At 32.1% G+C, this 17712-nt stretch overlaps 2 protein-coding genes across 3 annotated transcripts; both read right to left on the bottom strand.

The window, feature by feature from the left end:
* Positions 1 to 442: 442 nt before the first annotated feature.
* On the bottom strand, positions 443 to 1788 carry LOC113864582 (myb-related protein 308-like). The gene is made up of 2 exons (XM_027498468.1): positions 1247 to 1788; positions 443 to 1131 (listed from the first exon to the last, which is right to left on the bottom strand). Exons 1-2 carry the CDS (start codon positions 1507 to 1509, stop codon positions 627 to 629), a joined length of 768 nt encoding a protein of 255 aa, XP_027354269.1. The 5' UTR covers positions 1510 to 1788; the 3' UTR covers positions 443 to 626.
* A 4800-nt stretch (positions 1789 to 6588) lies between these two features.
* LOC113866037 (L-ascorbate peroxidase 3) lies at positions 6589 to 13889 on the bottom strand. Of its 2 annotated transcripts, XM_027500928.1 has the most exons (9): positions 13655 to 13887; positions 13356 to 13480; positions 12963 to 13012; positions 8699 to 8764; positions 8563 to 8611; positions 8329 to 8411; positions 8166 to 8245; positions 7945 to 8050; positions 6589 to 7301 (listed from the first exon to the last, which is right to left on the bottom strand). In XM_027500928.1, the coding sequence occupies exons 1-9, from the start codon at positions 13768 to 13770 to the stop codon at positions 7110 to 7112; spliced, it is 867 nt and encodes a 288-aa protein (XP_027356729.1). In that variant the 5' UTR covers positions 13771 to 13887; the 3' UTR covers positions 6589 to 7109. The 2 variants fall into 2 exon arrangements, with proteins under 2 accessions (XP_027356729.1, XP_027356730.1); XM_027500929.1 differs by lacking the exon at positions 8699 to 8764 and having other exon boundaries at positions 6907 to 7301; positions 13655 to 13889.
* Between the last annotated feature and the right edge of the window lie 3823 nt (positions 13890 to 17712).

Here is a 17712-nt window from a genome sequence, read left to right as displayed (position 1 = left end):
ATGCACCCAAAATCAAAATATTTATATCGCGCAATTGTCTGATGGATGCATGTGAAAGCTGCTAATAGTTATGTAACCAAACACTGGCTAGCCCAAGGCCAGAATGTAAATTAATTCGTTTAACAACTCAGAAAAATCAACTATGACTTGGGATATGATGATGCAGATAACTCATTGAATTGAATTTTACGCAGTTTAATATAATTAAACAAAGTTGTCATTACTCATTCCACTTGGAAAGGTCGAATTCTGTAGATTAAAAAAAGTTCCTAAACTCACATGAAGCACAACATCAAATTCACGATATCTTATACTATTATTACTACCATTAATTGCCGGTGGAAAAGAAAATGAATCTTCAACACTGCCCTTTTCCCAGATTCACGAATCGAATAAATAAAACTAACAGAAAAAAAAAAAACGAAGATTTAGATGAAAGTAACAAAAATAAAGGCAAAAAATGGGTAATAATGTTGAACTGTACTGGTACTATATATTATGCATCAGCAACTAATTATTTATACAAATAAGAGAAGAAGAAAAGAAACTAAGAGAGAAATTTCAAAATAAATGAATTTCATTCTCTCACTTCTCTCATCCAACACTAACCAATTAACCACATAATTTCATTTCATTTGCAAGGTTGTGCAATCCCAAACCCCCGTTTTCAAGCCCAAGAAATCATAAGCAGAAGCCGAAACAGAACCAGCAGCAGTATTGGCAGCACCAACGTTGGCAACAACGTTACCAATCCCACAGCTGCAATCTTTGCTATTCTGCAAACCCAAACTGCAAACGAAGCAAAGGCTTCTCTCGATGGCCTTGAATGGTTGATCAGGTTCGTGTTGACGCGGAGGACTAATGGTTAGTTCAAGGTTCAAGTCAGGGCAACGTTCTAAGACAGACCCTTTAACAACGTTTGTGCTGTCTTGTTCTTGTTTAGCAAAAGAAATCGTAGTTGTAGAAGAAGTTGTAACAGTACCAGATTCTTGATTTGTAGCTTCATTAAGAGGCCTGTGAGTTGCAGGGTCAATTCCTCTGTTCAGAAGCTTTCTTCTTATATGAGTGTTCCAATAGTTCTTTATCTCGTTGTCTGTTCTTCCGGGTAATCTTCCAGCTATAAGAGACCACCTAAAAGAATATTTTTTCGATTTAGTTAGAGAGATTACAAAAATGGGTAGAAGAAATTAAAAAAAAATTCATTTGAATAGCCGTTAATAATATGTGATTAATTTTATGAGCTTACTTGTTACCAAGGAGACTATGGAGTTTGATGATGAGTTCATCTTCTTCTTCAGTGAAGTTGCCACGTTTGAGGTCGGGTCGGAGGTAGTTGATCCACCGGAGACGGCAACTCTTGCCGCATCGGAGAAGGCCAGCGGCTTTGGGGAGAGAGCGCCAACAACCTTCGCCGTGAGCTCGAATATAAGATATGAGTCTATCATCTTCTTCTTTTGTCCATGCACCTTTATTTGTGTGAGCTTTCTCACAGCAAGGGGACCTTCCCATCACACTTGAGAGTTCAATTTCTGTGTGTGTTTTCACTTTAGAATATGAGATAGAATGGAATTGGAAAAAACCTATGTGTGTGCGGCTTCTTGTGTTGCAGCAACAAAGCCGGCTCAAGAAGGAGTTGGGGTGTGGTTTTATAGGCTTTTGACTCCAAAGGAGAGGGGACAGAACAGAGAGAGAGAGAGAGAGAGAGAGAGAGAGATGAAAGACCCTAATTGCTTCTAGATGTGAGTTGGTGAGACAGGTTAAAGAGAGTGGCCGTTGGGTCTCTCTCTGTGATATATCTGATGATATATTTATACTACTATATTTGTATGAATGATATAACTAGTTAAAAGACATTAACTGTGGGTAACCTTCAGGTTGGTGTAAAGTAGAATATATTAAAGTATGGGCAAGGCAAGACAAGATGTGATTTCTTGCCCCTTTTTAGAAAAAGAGAAGCATAATTTATATCTCATACGCTTTACCCTTAATATAAAACCGAAACTTGTCTATTTAATCTTGTGCTCAATAAAATATTCAGTCCCCAATTCTTTCTTCAATAATTGCTGAGTAAAATGTCAAGCGGTGGTTATGTGTAAGGAGTAAGCGATCTCTTTACTTTAATCATTTTGAATTAAAGAAATGGCTATTTCATTTACAATACATGTGACAGTGGAATCAAATTCAAGTTAGAGACTATTATTATTCAAATTTGACTTAATTAGAGCGATCTAACGGCCTTAACACATTTTAGTTTTTTATTATTATCTTGGAATGTTCCATACAACCTCTCCTCTTTCTAAATTTTATTTTTAACAACAAAAAAAAAAAATTTCATGTATTAACACACACAAGATGGTGCAATGTTCTTTCGACCGTGCTGATAACTCCTTTCGATGGTAGTTTAATTCTGTGTCCAAAAGTTTGTGCATATATTTGAGCATTAATGTTTCTCATTTCTTCCATCATATACTTAATTTTGAAACACTGTACTTATGTTCGGAAAATATCCGGCTATTCCCTATTTTTATTTTTACTTGTTCTGTGAAAATCACCACCTAATGTCGCAATACAGTAATAAATGCAGAAATTACACATGAATAACCAACCAAATAGCGTGTCTTCAACTTTAGAGCTTCGTGTGGGTTTAATTTCCCTAAAAAATTAGCTATTTCGGTAAGTTAGTTGTGATGGGCAATTCACTGAAAGAAATGTATCAGTGGTTGGCTATTCATGTGCCAAAGCATAGAGATGGTAATGGTAGTTGTGGTTCTTTATTCTATTGGTGCATTATCACGCATGAGAGAGAGAGAGAGAGAGGAATTAGAGAGATATGTTTCTAGAAGTGTAGGAGGTCGGGTTCAAGGAAAGATGTTGAAATAATGAGAGAAGGGGAGAGTGGGAAATGCCAAATGAGTGTGAGTGTGGTTGTAGTTGAAGTTGTAGTTGTAGTTATAGTTGTACATGGGCTTTGGTTTACCTTCCACTTTTCATTTTACTTATCTCCAAACCTTGTGGTGCAAGTTTAGGAAAGGTAGGAAAAGAAAGATTGGGATTGAGGGGCCTCATTTTATCTTTTTGTTGTCATCTTTCTCCCCCAATTGCATATTATTAGACTAGTTATCCACTACCACACATGTATCCACTCTCTCTCTTTTCCTTTGAATGTCAAGTTGATGGAAATACTTATAGCATTTTTGGATATGTGATAAATAATATATACATCTAGGAACTGTAATTTTTCTATTAGATTTATATTTACACTATTTTATTTGCAAACATACACTGAATATTCATTGGTACAAGTAGCCTTCACGGAAGAACACCAGAGTGGGAAAAAGATTCAGTCCACATAAGTAAATAATTGGGAGTGTTTCACCCACCTTTTCACTCTTTTGACTGTACTTTCAATTCAAGACCAAATCCTCCCTCAATTGTATCTTGAAATATGACACATACTGACGTGCTTTACAATACTACACTTAATATACCAATTAAATAAGGTCATGAACATTAACAACTCTTTTTTTTTTAATTGAATACACACACACACACACACAAGTTCTATACTTGTATTTGTGACAACTCATTTTAACCACATTCCCTTTCAAACATAAATTTTAAACACCATTTTAGTGCTAGTGTGCAAAAGAAATTTTTCTTCTCTATTTTTGAAGAGAATGAACAACTCAACTAAGATCAGGAGCATATAATTGCATTAAATTTATGATATTTTATTTAGTGAGGCAACAACACTACCTAACTCTATTTCGTAGGGTACCCAAAAGATGCAACGTGCGTATGATACTGAAGTTACCAATAATAAATAATGGATGAAATGCATAACTGTGCACGTCAATAAATTGAGCATCACCCATAGTCACTATCAGTTGGGTGTAATTATTACAAGAGATCAGCTTATAATGGCCTTCTTAGCTAACCCAAAAAGGAGGAGCAATCTAAGGGCTTCTCTCTAAAATAGTCTTGCACACCAAATGCAAACACCAGCCAAATGGTAAAATATAAAAATTTGGAAAAGAAGAAAATTGAAAGGAAAAGGGCCTCAGCTCATACATGGCAAGAAGAGAGAGTGTGGCATACAATTAGGATTTACATGGTTGTGTTTTTGTATGGTGATGGCCAGCACAGCAACACGAGTTTGTCATGTGCTTAGGTACACTTGTGGGAGGCTGTCCTAACTTCTAAGAGCCCTTACCTACCTCTTTGGCTGGCCTCCACATGTGCATCTTCCTCAACTTTATCCTTTTCTGCTGTGTCTATACTCTATATGGAGAATGGGGGATTATATTCTAGCTTTATATAATGGATAATGCTACGCATACCAATTTTCCATCCCTTTGAAAAACCTTTCTAAAAATAACGTGATTTTCTTAATTTATTGATATAGTTTATTAAAATAAGTTTTATGATTATATTTACGGTTAAGTAATCATTTTAAAAATATTCGAATAAGGATTTAATTAAATTGTGTATCCAAACACCTTATTCAATAAATTTTATAATTTTAAAAAAAGTTGAATAAAATAAGTAGTGTGATGAAAAAAATACTAATAAAGAGTTATAAAAGTGTTATAAAAAAAATCATTATAAATGTATTACTGCTCTTGTAACATTATTGGCACACACTAACTACAGAATCTGATCTAGAATAATTTTAAATATTTCTACTTTTTATCTATATTTTTTTAAATTATTAAATGAAAGAACTATTAAATACTTTTTATGTTTTTAAAATAATAAATACATTATTTTTTTCTTTGACACTAACAATTTTGATTTTCATTTTATAAATGTTATTTGAGTCTCATTTTAGTATTGCTCTTTGATCACTCATGATATACAAAGACTATATCTTCATGCTCCTCTATTAATATTATCAAAAGTTTCAATTCTAATAACTAGAATAATTCATTTACCCACACTTTTCAAAGAAAATTGTTGTGTAGACTAGCTTGCTAAGTATGGTATTTCTTCTCATTATACATTTGTTCAATTGGAGATTTATCCCCCTCAACTTAATTCCCTCACTTGTATTAACTAGAATTTGTATATAATTTTGTTTCTTGTTTTCTTTTGCTTCACGGATCCAAAAAATAAAAATAAAAATATTTTTTACAATATTACCCTAATTATTAACATTTGTTTAGAAAATGATAGCAAATAAGCAAAATAATTAATAAAATAGATAGATGATATAATGGGACGTTAACTAATATTTTTTATAAAATTTAGAATATCAATAATTTTATTAATTTTTCAGTAAAATTTTAAACACAAAAGTACTTTTATAGTAAAAAAAATTATTAAAAATATAACAAAACTTAAATTTATCTCAATTGATTATGTTTTTTCATTGCATAAAAAGACACTTAAATGTGCCTTTATATATATGTTGAAAGGATTTTCTCACATTAGTTTAAGTCAAAAAAATTTTACACTCGATCTGAGCCTTTTATTTAATTTATATTTAACAGTCAGTGAAATAATAAACTATAACTCATTAAATATAAGTTAAATAAAAAATCCAGATCAAGTGTAAGAGTTTTTAACTTATACTAGTACAAGAAAATCATATATATATATATATATATATATATTGTTAATTTTTTAATATGTATACTTAAAAAAATAAAAATAATTATATACTAAATCATATTCTGTGTCGATTTTTATTGATACAAATAACGAAATTCATCTCAACCTGTCTCGTTTATGTTGAGGACTTCCTTTTACCGCCTTTTCATGTGTTTCTTATTTAAATAGGACAGATTGTCCTCCAACCTGTAGATTTTGATGCATGAGGTAGAAGAGAGAGAGAGAGAGGAAGGCCATCTGAATCTTCATAAAAGAGAGCAAAGGACGAGAGGAATATAGCTAATGGACATAACAAGAACCTTCTCTGGCAGTCTAGTGCGAGATCTTTGTTCATCAAAAAATGGGAAAAAGAAATGTGTCTCCACTGTAATGTCTACTTTTATATTCATTAAAGCAAAATAAGAAAAAAAAGTAATTTTTGTTAAAGTTTAATTTATTTATTTAAGCTAAAATTGTATAAAAGTTCAGTATCTCAATTCTGTTTTTTTTTTTAAAATTAAAAAAAATTTAGAAAATATTTATTTCTCATCAATAACTTACTAACATGTAGTGTTTGTTGATTTCCGAAAAAAGAGTTTTGAAGTTAACAAAAAATTTATTGTTTTTTTTTTTTTTCCAAAAAATCATTTACAATAAAATATAAACACAATGCTCATAAGTAATTTTTTTTTCTTTCTGCACATAAACCACTACATATGATACTACACCTCAAAAATATATTGGATTGTTTTTATTTTTCACTAATTCTAACTTTAGCATTTAAATTTGATGATTTTGTTCCATTTTAGTTAAATTAAACTTTTGTATGTTGAATGAATGATGTAAGTTTTTAAATCAAGTATTTGGATGTTTAAAATTTGAAGTCTAAAAAAAGATTAGAAAACATACAACTAACACGTAGTAAGCTGAAAATACCCTCCATAAATTGTACCTTAATATTTTCAACATGTCATAATTTAAAGAAGATAATATAATCAAAATGTCATAATTTAAAGAAGAAGATAAAGTTCTAACTTTTTACATAATTTTAGCTCAAGTAAATTAAATTAATTTAGCTTAAGCAAATATAAAACTGAAAGTAATGCTTCCACACAAATTAAAGAGAATTTGAATCTTGTAATGAAAGGCATGAAGGCATCATGGAACCTCCATCGCACGGTAACTTTTCCAGAAAATTCAAAGGTTTTCATAATTCTGGTTTCCTCGACCATAACAAAAAGAGTAAATTAGTCTCCTTTAGCATGTCTACAATTCTTTTCTATTCTTTCACAGAACCATGAAACTGGGAATGTTGAAATTTGTATTACCTATAATTATGCTGCTCTTAAACCGAGTGTTCAGTTGTATTTTTAGTCTATTCATTCAAGTCACAATGGCTGTAGTATTATTCTTAATGGTTCTAAGAAGACAGAAACTGAAGAAGCAAAAATGAACCCAATACAGCTCGTTATGGGTCACACAAATGTTCCATCCAAAAGAGATGAGCAAATCCAAGTCTACTTCCCTCTTTTGCGAATTTCATACAAGTAGCTGAGGATCACCACTGCAGCAGTAACTACAACTCCGACAGCACCTTGTGCCAGTATGGTTCCGTCCTTAGGGGAAATCACCTTTGAACTTGGCACAAAACCTAGCTCTGAAAGTTTCTTATGCGATATAGCATAATCTCGAAAAAATGCATCCTCGTCCTGTCAAAGTGAGAGTTCAAAAATATGAGACGACAGTTTAAGTATTCCAATGATGTATTAACAGTAGTCAGAACATTGCTGCAAATAGCTTTGCTCTTCTCTTTTTAGCAAAACAGAAATTTCACATGGATGTCTTGGGTAAGTTGGTCCACGCACAAGTGCTAATAGGAACGTTATTTAGTTTAATGTAAACACTAACTTCATTAGTCTAAAGAAGGAAAACTAGACCAAGATAAGGCAATAGCTTGCAGAGTAAGCAGTTTTATTTGTATCTATTCTAACCAACCAATGGAGAAAAAGCCAGTATCACACATTAAATAAGAAAGTTAATTTGTTGGTTTTGCCACCCAACTAACACAAGGGGCAATACCATTTTAAGTTACGAAGCATCAAGACAGCTGAAGATCGCACTTATGGGGAAGAAGGATCCTACTAATCAACTGCTACATAATGCAATGAGCCCAGGCCAAAAGATTGATTTAATAATTAATGCCACAAGCCTATAAGTTTCATTACGTAATGGTAAACAAATATACTAATGAAATGCTAGTGAAAAACATTAAATAGTACTTTGCACATAGCAACGAAAAAATTTCAAATAGGGTTTAAGTAATGGTTATTTGTATTAAACAATCCCAATTACCTTCGCATATAGCTCAACATAACGGCGAAATTCAGAATCCTCCATTAAAGCCTTGTCTGTTGGAAGTTTAAGCAGCAGCCCAGCAGCATCTTCTCTTAAAAGTTCCCTGATGTTAACATGATAATTAGTCACAGAACTCTTTCCACATTGGGTGGAAGAAATGAAGCTCTACAAATGTCTTTGTAGGAAATGAGTACTATTGCACACAAAACAAGTCTTACACAAAGTATGAGTTATCAAACTTCAGAGGGTCCTCTGTCCAAGGGCCATCAAACCCTGATCTCTCTGGATGCGCTCTTCCCTTATAAGACCACAGAAACTATGATAAGAACATCTGGCCATAATCATAACAAGTAATAAAAAAATCCACAAAAGGAGAATTACCAGCGTATGTCCCCCAGAGAGTGCAACAATATCTTTGTCAGTCAAGCCCATTCGATAAAAGATATCACGGAGATGTGAAACACCTAACAACAGCATTGACATGTTTTTATGATTTCATATAACACTCTTAACCTTGTTCTTCGTTCATTGTGAAGGGAGTGCAGAAAATAGAACATCTTTCACAGCCCAAGTAAAGGGAATAGTTTTACAACCAACAAAAATTTATGAACTCACCTTGTTTAGCATCAGGAAGCCGCCCTTCTTTGGGAGATATTTTTGAATCCTAGATGAATAGAAATTTACATGAACAAAACAAGATCTGGTGATTTCATAACATTTAATATTCTGATTAAAGGTATGGAACACATACCCTTCTACCGGGAACAAAGTCAATTGTGGGACCCCCAGTAACCTCAACTGCGACGACACCCGCAAGCTGGAAGCACAAGGAGAAAGAAATCATTTTAAATCAGATTAGCATAATCTTTAAGGCAGTTGTTTCAATTCTTTACTTATGAATTGAATGCGCATATTGTTTTATAATAGGTATGCCCTACCTAAGTGATAATCCCCCTCCATCTCTGTTTCAATAGAAACTGGACTTGTGCACTGGAGTTAATAGGTTTGTATGTGATATACAAGAAAATCCAGTAAATGCTTGATCCTGATAGAAATTATTTCAGTAATCTAAAGGGAAATTTTAATTTTTAAAATATCAAATTGCCGACATTTGCCAACTGTTAACAATAGTACATTAGTGTATAAGAAAATCAAATGGTTTTCAACTTCAATGTAGAAATCTTGGGTACTACATTATTCATTAGTGTGTCAAAAACTAGTTACAGAAGAATTGGACTACAACCAGGTAAATGCTTAAGCTCCTGAAACTTACTCCATTAACTAAAACAGGAGCTTGACCTTCAATTGCACTCCTTTAAATTTTTTAACAATCAATCTCAAGGAGTACTACACCACTTACTCCAAAATTGATATAGCTAGCCAGAATTCTTGTTTTTAAGGCATTTTTTCCCTCTCTTTTAAGCTGGGGTTTCAAGGTTGCAAATTGATTTTTTCTTGGTAAAGAATCTAAACAAAGGAATTTGCAAGGATTGTAAAGTGATTCCAGGAGAGAGTCTTACTAGACAAAATAGGATATTGGTCCTTAATGTTTGTTTCAAGATTAGTAAATAGTGAATTCGACAAGTTATTGTTCCCATAATTAAGTGATAACTACTTAAAGGTACAAAACAATTGAACTTTCAAAAGGAGCTAGTAAAAGACGGTAGTTGGGGTTCACAAAGTAGTGCTAATATCATTTGGGAGACAAAATGACAACAAAAGTTAAGAAAGTTGTTGAGAAGATTTTAGGTGAATCTAGAGATCTTGGACCAAAACATAAAGAATCGTGACAGTGGAATGAAAGTAAGCAAGAAAAAATTAGAGAGAAGAGGAAGAAGGTCTTTAAAACTTTTCATACATGCAACAATATTAAAAATTGGGAAGGTATTGGAATGCAAGACCTTCAAACAACGTATAGTAAAAGAAAGATTTATAAGCTTGCCAAAAGTAAAAAAAGAAATCTAGAAATTTAGATTAAGTTAGATGTATTAATGATAGAAAATGAAAAATTTTGGTTTCGAATAAAAACATTAAAGACAAATGATAGAAATATTTCTATAAATTTTTTAAAAATGAACAAGGAGTAAATGAAGATATAGCAGGATTAGAAGTGCAAGCAAGTGATCTAAATTTGACATATTATAGAATTTGAGTTGAAAAAGTAAAAGAAGCTCTAAGTTGATGGACAATGGTAAAGCGATTGGCCCTAATAATATCCCTATTGAAATTTGAAAAAATTTAGAAAAACAAAGACTTGAGTGGTTCACTAAACTCTTCAATGTGATTTTGAGATCTAAAAATATGTTAGATAAATGAAGAAAGAGTACTTCAATTCCTATATAAAAACATGGGTGATATCCAAAATTATGCAAATGATAGAGGAATTAAACTTATGAGTTACACTATGATGTTGTAAGAAAAAGTGATTAAACAAATATTATGAAAGGAAAATGAGATTGCAAAAAATCAATTTGATTTTATGCCAAAAAATTTTATAGCAAAAGTTATATAATACAAAAAATGATGGAAAATGATCGCTGCAAAGGAAAAGACTTATATATGATTTTATTAACTTGGGAAAAACGTATGATTGAATACCAAACGATTTTGGGATCTAAGAATATGTCAGATGAATGAAAGAAAAACACTTTAGTTCCTATATAAAAACATGGGTGATATCCAAAATTGTGCAAACTATAGATGAATTAAACTTATAAGTCACACTATGAAGTTGTAATAAAAAGTGATTAAACAGAGATTACAAAAGAAAATCGAGATTGCAGAAAATCAATTAATTTTATGTCAAGAATGTTTACAACAAAAGTTATATATCTCTTATGAAAGATGAAAAAGTATCGCTACAAAAAAAAATTTATATATGATTTTTATTAACTTGGGAAAAATAGATGATCGAATACTAAGAGGAGTAAGTGTTATGGAAAGCTTTAAAAAAAATATCCATGTATATATTTTGATTATACAAGACATATATGAGAAAATAACTATGTGCGTAAGAATTTTTGGAGAAATATCTAAGTACTTCCCAATAGGAATAAGTTTACATCAAGACTCTGTTTTGAGTCCTTACTTGTTTAATCTAATCTTGAATATTCTTACAAGTGACATACAAATAATCATCCCTAAGTGCATGCTTTTTGTGGATGGACATAGTATTGGTTGAGAAATTAAAATAAAAAGTTAATGCTAAATTTGAGTTATAGATGAAAGCTTTAAAATCTAAGGATTTTCATTTGAGTAGAAGGCAAAGTATATGCACAGTAAGTTTAGTGAAAAATAAGATAAAGATCATGCGTTGGAAATTAAAATTGGAGATCATATCATACCAAAAGTTTCTAGATTTAGATATTTGAGATTGATTATACAAAATAATGAAAAAATTAATAAATATGTTGCTTATAAAATAAAAGTTGAGTGATTAAAGTGAAGGAAAACATTAGGAGTTATTTGTGACCTTAAAGAACTTATCAAGCTGAAAAAAAAGTTTAACTGTACTCAATATGAACGACTATCTTATATGGTTGTGAATTTTTTACCGTAAAAAAATATGAAAAGAAAGTGAAAGTAACATAAATGAGAATGTTAAAGTAAATAAGTAGTCGCACAAAAAATGACAAGAAATAATAGTATACGAGAAAATATTCAAATAACATTTATAGTGAAAAAGATGACTGAAAATCATCTAAAGTAGTTTGGTTACATGAGAGAAAACCTTAAAAAATATCAATGAAGAAAATGGATTCTATGACTCTGAGTCCAGTAAAAAAAAGTCGAGAAACACTTAAAAGAATCTTAGATAGAGTTATTAAAAGAAACATTTTAATTAATCAGGTTTTCGAAAATTTATTTTTTGACAAGCTTAATAGGGTCGTGTGTTAAATGTAGTCGATCTCATCTATTGGAATAAGTCCTGATTGTTGTTGTTGTTGTTTTAAGCCGGGAATTGTTTGTGGGTAGTATAAAACAGGTCAAAAGAGTCATTTAAATAATTAAGAGGCAATGAAATTTGTTCAAGGGAAACACAAATGCATGTGCTCTCAAATCACATAAAGCAACTAACCAAACCAAATAGTTCAGAAAAAGGAAGTCTACAGAAGAGCGAATAAGTCAGGCTTCCTCCTTTAAAATGGTTTATTACAGAACAGTCCCCTTATCCAAATTTAGGCCATAGCATAATTCCTTGACACCTTTGGTTAGAAACCTTGGAACCTAACAAACAAGGTACTAAGCCAAGAAAGCAAGCTGTATCCAATTAAATAGAACGAACAATCATTTTTATCTTTGGATAAAAATGGAAATTTTTTGGAGGCTAGCGATAAATAAAATAAGTATAAGAAAAAGAAGATAGAAGAGAGTGGAGGAAAAAACAGCAAAGAACCCAGACAAGCTGATTTAAGTAGGCAAAGTTTATCAATCTCTTTGCAATCAGAGTCTTTGGTTTTAACGTGTGGTGGTGATCACGGATGCAGTTGAGGTTCTGGTCACTGATGGCGAGCTTTGTAGGTATTGCAATGTGTACTGCAATTGTTGCAGCATAAATTTATTTTTATGTTTGCACTAAATGTGGGCACCTATCATGACTCACGTGCAAAATCTCACATCTCCTACTTCCCCCTCACAAGTCCCATTGCAATTGTAGTGTGATGCAGCTGCAAACACTGCTGCAACCACAACATTGCAGCTGCATAACATGATGCACTCCACAATTCGAAAGCATAAATAGTCAGAGTTGTCAAACGTCATGAGAGGGTGGATCTTAAGTGCAACAAGGCAATACATCTCTGGGTATGTTCAGTCTACCACTTTAAGATTCATTCATCCACCTCATACTGAAATTCAGTTTTGATCTATTAACAATAGAAAGCAGAATTGGATAAAGTAATTCCACTTAACACTATAGGGAAAGCTCATCTACAACTTTCACCTTATTAATTTAGTAAAAAATTATCAGATTAATTACAGACTTCCATAACAACTGAAAGAAGACAAATGATCACCTGGTAAAGGTCTGCATATGTAATCTTAGGATGTTTTGCCTTCACTTCCTCTGCAATATCAGAAAATAAGAAAACTTTTAGAAAAGACAAAGTGCCCGATGCAGTCCGAACCAATGATACTACTTTTGTACAAACATCCTAAGCCAGATAAAGAATAGGAAATTGGAATAGATTCTATTAAACACAAGGCATGATCATGACAAAATACAAATCAAATTCAAGCCTAAATGTCTCATCATTAACTCAATATTCAAATTATATGCACACAGCAAAACACGGAGCATTACTAATATACGCACAACAAAAAATACTACCTACGTCGCAAAATGGAATTGATAGTTGAATGAAAATTTTAGGAAAAGATAAAAGCGAAAGAATCAAGAAAAAGCATACCACAGAAATCAATAGCCTTCTTCAGGCCATTGTTGGCGCCATGAGAATACTCTTCCTCGCTCCTGATGGAACCGTTAGGTCCACCGGTCTTGGTCTTGGCATCGTAAGTGCCGGCATCGTGCCAGCTGCATCAGATTAAGCAAATTCAAACACGGAAAAATAATATAAAATCGCACGATCGTAGCGTTGACCGTTACAAAACGAAAACTAAACAAACAAGTTGCGAAAACCTTGAAATCTAAGCATTAAAATCAATTATTTGATCGAAGAAAAACACGAGATAGAGAGAGAGAGCATACGCTAAGCGAAGCATGAGAGGAGCGCAGTTTCTGCCGGCGATGAGTGCGCGGAGATCGCGTCGAGCCTTGTCGACCTCCTTGAGGTACTCTGCGTCGACCACCACCGGTAACGCCATTCGCAACGAAACAACGGATTTTGATTGACGGAAAGCGCTAACCAAACAAACAAACCCACTGCACTGCTAACTGCGAACTATGAAGGGAATGGATAACTGTATGAGTGGGTGGTGCTCCCATCACATATTCCCATACCTTTTGCACTTCTCTCTTGCCACGTGACATTAATTCATTGGCTCAAGTTTCCCAACAATTCAGCTAAAAAACAAATATTATTTAAATAAATAATTTTTTAACAGGTAAGTAAAAATTTATATATAATAAAATTAAATCTAAAGTTATAAATTTTAATATAATATAATTTATAATTTTTAATAAAAAATTATTATTTATTAACTTTATGCTATGTAGAATTTTACAAAAGTTTAAAAATAAAAATAATAAAAAAGACAAATGTAATAAACTTTATATGCAATTTTTAAGCTAAATTGTACTTTTAGCTTCTATATTATAATTTATATGTAAATTAGTTATTTTAATTTTGTTTACTCATATTTAATTTTAATATTTTTAAATTAAATATTTCACTTTAAATTTTATCTAATAATTAATAAAGTAATACAAATTTTGATACATCATTAATTTATACAATTTTGTAAAGTAAAGAGTATATAAAATATTTATAAAAAATATTATTTTTATACATTTTATTATTTTATTTAAATATTTTATATATTTTTTATATATTAATTTATATAAATGAATACTACATTAAATCTCTATTATAAATTTTAAATTATTGAGATAAAATTTTGTTGTGAGAGACTTAATTTGAATAATTAATAAATTAAAAATAAATGTAAGTACTTAAAATGAGAAAGACAAAATTATATATAAATTAAATTATAAAAATTAAAAGTGAAATTAAACCTTTTTAATATTAATAAATAAAAATGTATATGAAATTTATTAAATTATTTGAGTTTTTTTTATTAGTAATACTATCATGCACTCAATAAAAAATTGTGTAAGAAAAGCATTAATAATGTCTTATACGGCATATGAAGGTAACACCAATGAAAATTTCATGGCAAAATTTGGTGCAAAAATTGTGATGCTTATCTTTCACTTTTTTTGTAGTCTGAAATTGTAATGCTTATCTGATTACATTTGAGCATTGCCCTCTTAGTATCTCAAGGCCGATGTGGTTTTAAGTTCTCAAATACCAATTTTAAATCAAATAATAACTTCAATTTTTTTATTTTATGTAAAAAAAAATCATTTTATTCTTATATCATTACATATATACTGGATAAGACACTACTTAGTCATTACAACAGATAAAGAAAATCGAACACTCCTTCGACCTGACACTAGGATAAAAGATATCCGCACCCTTTTGCCTAATTAAAATAATTAAAAGATTAATAGTCAAAAATAAAAAAGAAAAAGATTCATTACCTAGATAATTAGAAGGTTAAGACAGAATTGAGTCATGAAGTCCGTTAGCCCAATATATTATCTATAAACAGAAAGTAAGAAGTACAAGTAAATGGTTGACTTTTGAATATTAAATAGCATTTATTACTCTACACCGAATAATGACTTCATCATCAAAGTGCCTTTGCAGGTACCCTCTCCCATGTCATAGCAGAGAAGAATCTGGGATATTCTACAAGGACGTCACGTCAGAAGACAAGAGGAGAGACTGCAGAAGAATAGTGTATCCCTAACAGGAATGTAACGCCCCAAATTTTGGTAATATTAATTATTATTGTTCTTATATATATAGCCCGAGTGGATCAAAGGAACAAAAACAAACAGATTAAAAGACTGAAAGGAAAGTAGGTAGTAGCAGGACTACTAAATGATATGCAGAAATTAAAAGTGCTGTATGTAAAACAGTTAACAAATAAAGAAACTAGAACGGTGGTATAACCAACACAGATCTAGTGAAGGGAGAAGAGAAGAAAGCCGGAGCGACGGTAGTCCGAACAGGACCGGCTAAGAGGGAGAAGAGAAGAAAATAATTTGAAACAGCAAATTTTATTGAAAGATCTTAAAGAAGAAGAAGGCTTACAAGAAGTTTTTCTCTCAGAGCTTCTCTCTCTTAAATCTCTCTTGTATTGCTAAATGAAAGGGTACCTCACAATATGGACGAGGCCTCCTTATAAAGAAAATTTAAAGTACTATTACTACAGTTCCGGTTCATTACTGGAACTATTCACTATAGTACCGGTTTCTAAAGATCATGGATATCAATACCGAAACAATCATCTTCATTTTGATTTTCTTCAATATTGGCATCTTGGTTAGAAGATTCTCCTTCTTCTTGGCTTTGCAATAGTAGGAGAACATCTTGAAGATTTTTCTTCATTTTTTCTTTGGTATCGCATCCTGATAAGAATGCTGCAATTTTGGATTTCTGATTAAGGAATTGAAATGTTGCTGGGTCTGCTAGATTTAGTAGTTTGGGATTTTTCCCAAAATATTCAGCAACTCCTTCTGGTCCGGCATGTTCCGCATTGAATTGGTTCCACCACTTTACAAAGGAATACCTGTGCAACAGAGGGAGAGTGTCTTCATTTTCTGTCTTGCCATATCTGTATTACCATGAGAATACCCATGCTAGGGCAAAGTCAGAGAAGTATTTAAGATCTGCTGGAATTCTTGATTCTCGCAGATACCTGCCTTTGTAGATTTTGTATCCTTCTTTGACAGGTGTGGGAAGGATTTCTTCAATTGGCCCAAAATAATCCCACCATTGGAGGAACCAATTTGGAAAGTCATAATTCTGATTCTTTTTAAAATATATTAACCAAGAATGTCGGTTAAGTTTATTTTGGAACCAGAAAGTTCTTGTCCATGCGTCAATGTAATCCCAATAATTATAACCTACTGGATCAAATGGTTGGGAAAACTTTTTATAAGAATTTAAATTTTTTCCAAAAGCCTTTGGAGTTAAGACTTTCAGGATCTGGATTGTTGAATGGGTTGTAACTGACGGATCTTTGTGGTCTTTGTAGTGTTTAATGGAAACAGAATCTGAATCCACTAAGATAAACTCATAAAACTGCCTGGTTTTATTAGCCTGATATGGTCTGAAATGAAATCCTGGTGGGAAAACCTTGGTAATTGCCTTGTATGGGTTTTTGTCCCAAAATTCAGGTTCTATTTGTATGACTGAGGAGAATTTTCCTTTGGCTACATAATGGCTTGGATTTGAAGTTTTTTGTTTTCCCTTTTGAAGGTCAAGGGTCCCTTCTGTTTTATTGGTTATTGTTTTCTGGGTTTGGTTGAAGGACTGGAGTATAGTGTTTAGGCTAGCTAAATCTAATTCCATATCTTCTTCAGAGGCAATGTCTGCCCATGATTTATTTGGTAGGCTACTCAAGCTTCCTTGTTGGACAGCTAAAAGCGTACTAATTGGGAGAGCATAGTCTGATTTGGTTTGTTTGGTGGTTTTGTTAACAGAATCAGTCTTTTTGGAAGATTCTTTTGGAGTTCCGGATTGCTGAGTTGATGACTCAACAATTTGGATTGTCTTTTGAGTCGATGACTCAATGGGGGTAGATGACCCAGAAGAAGAGGTTTTTGAATCTGCTGAAGCAGATTGTGGTTTTGATTTGTTTAGAGTCAGAGCTAATCTGACTTTGCCGCCTCTGGTGGTTCCTCCCCTAGAAGGGGTAACTGCCTTTCTAGGCATCTTACTTATCCTGTAAATATTCACGGGTAAGATAATCAGGGAGGGAGTTTGAAGTGCCTTTGAGATATTCTATGTCAAAATCAAAAACACTTAAAATTGCTTGCCATCTCGCAAAAATTTGTTTTGAGGCAAGATTTTTAACATCCTTTTGTAAAATTTCTTTGGCAGACTTGCAGTCTACCCTAATTAAAAATTTTTGATTTAATAAATCAGATTGGAATTTTGAAACGCATAAAACTATTGCCAAAACTTCCTTTTTAACAGTAGAATAATTCTATTGTGCAGAATTCCAATG

The sequence above is a fragment of the Abrus precatorius genome, unplaced genomic scaffold (genome assembly GCF_003935025.1).
Source record: "Abrus precatorius isolate BTA unplaced genomic scaffold, Abrus_2018 Scaffold4, whole genome shotgun sequence".
NCBI classification, from domain to species: domain Eukaryota; kingdom Viridiplantae; phylum Streptophyta; class Magnoliopsida; order Fabales; family Fabaceae; genus Abrus; species Abrus precatorius.
The sequence above is the reverse complement of the archived record's forward strand: the minus strand, read 5'-3'. Positions and strand labels throughout refer to the sequence as shown.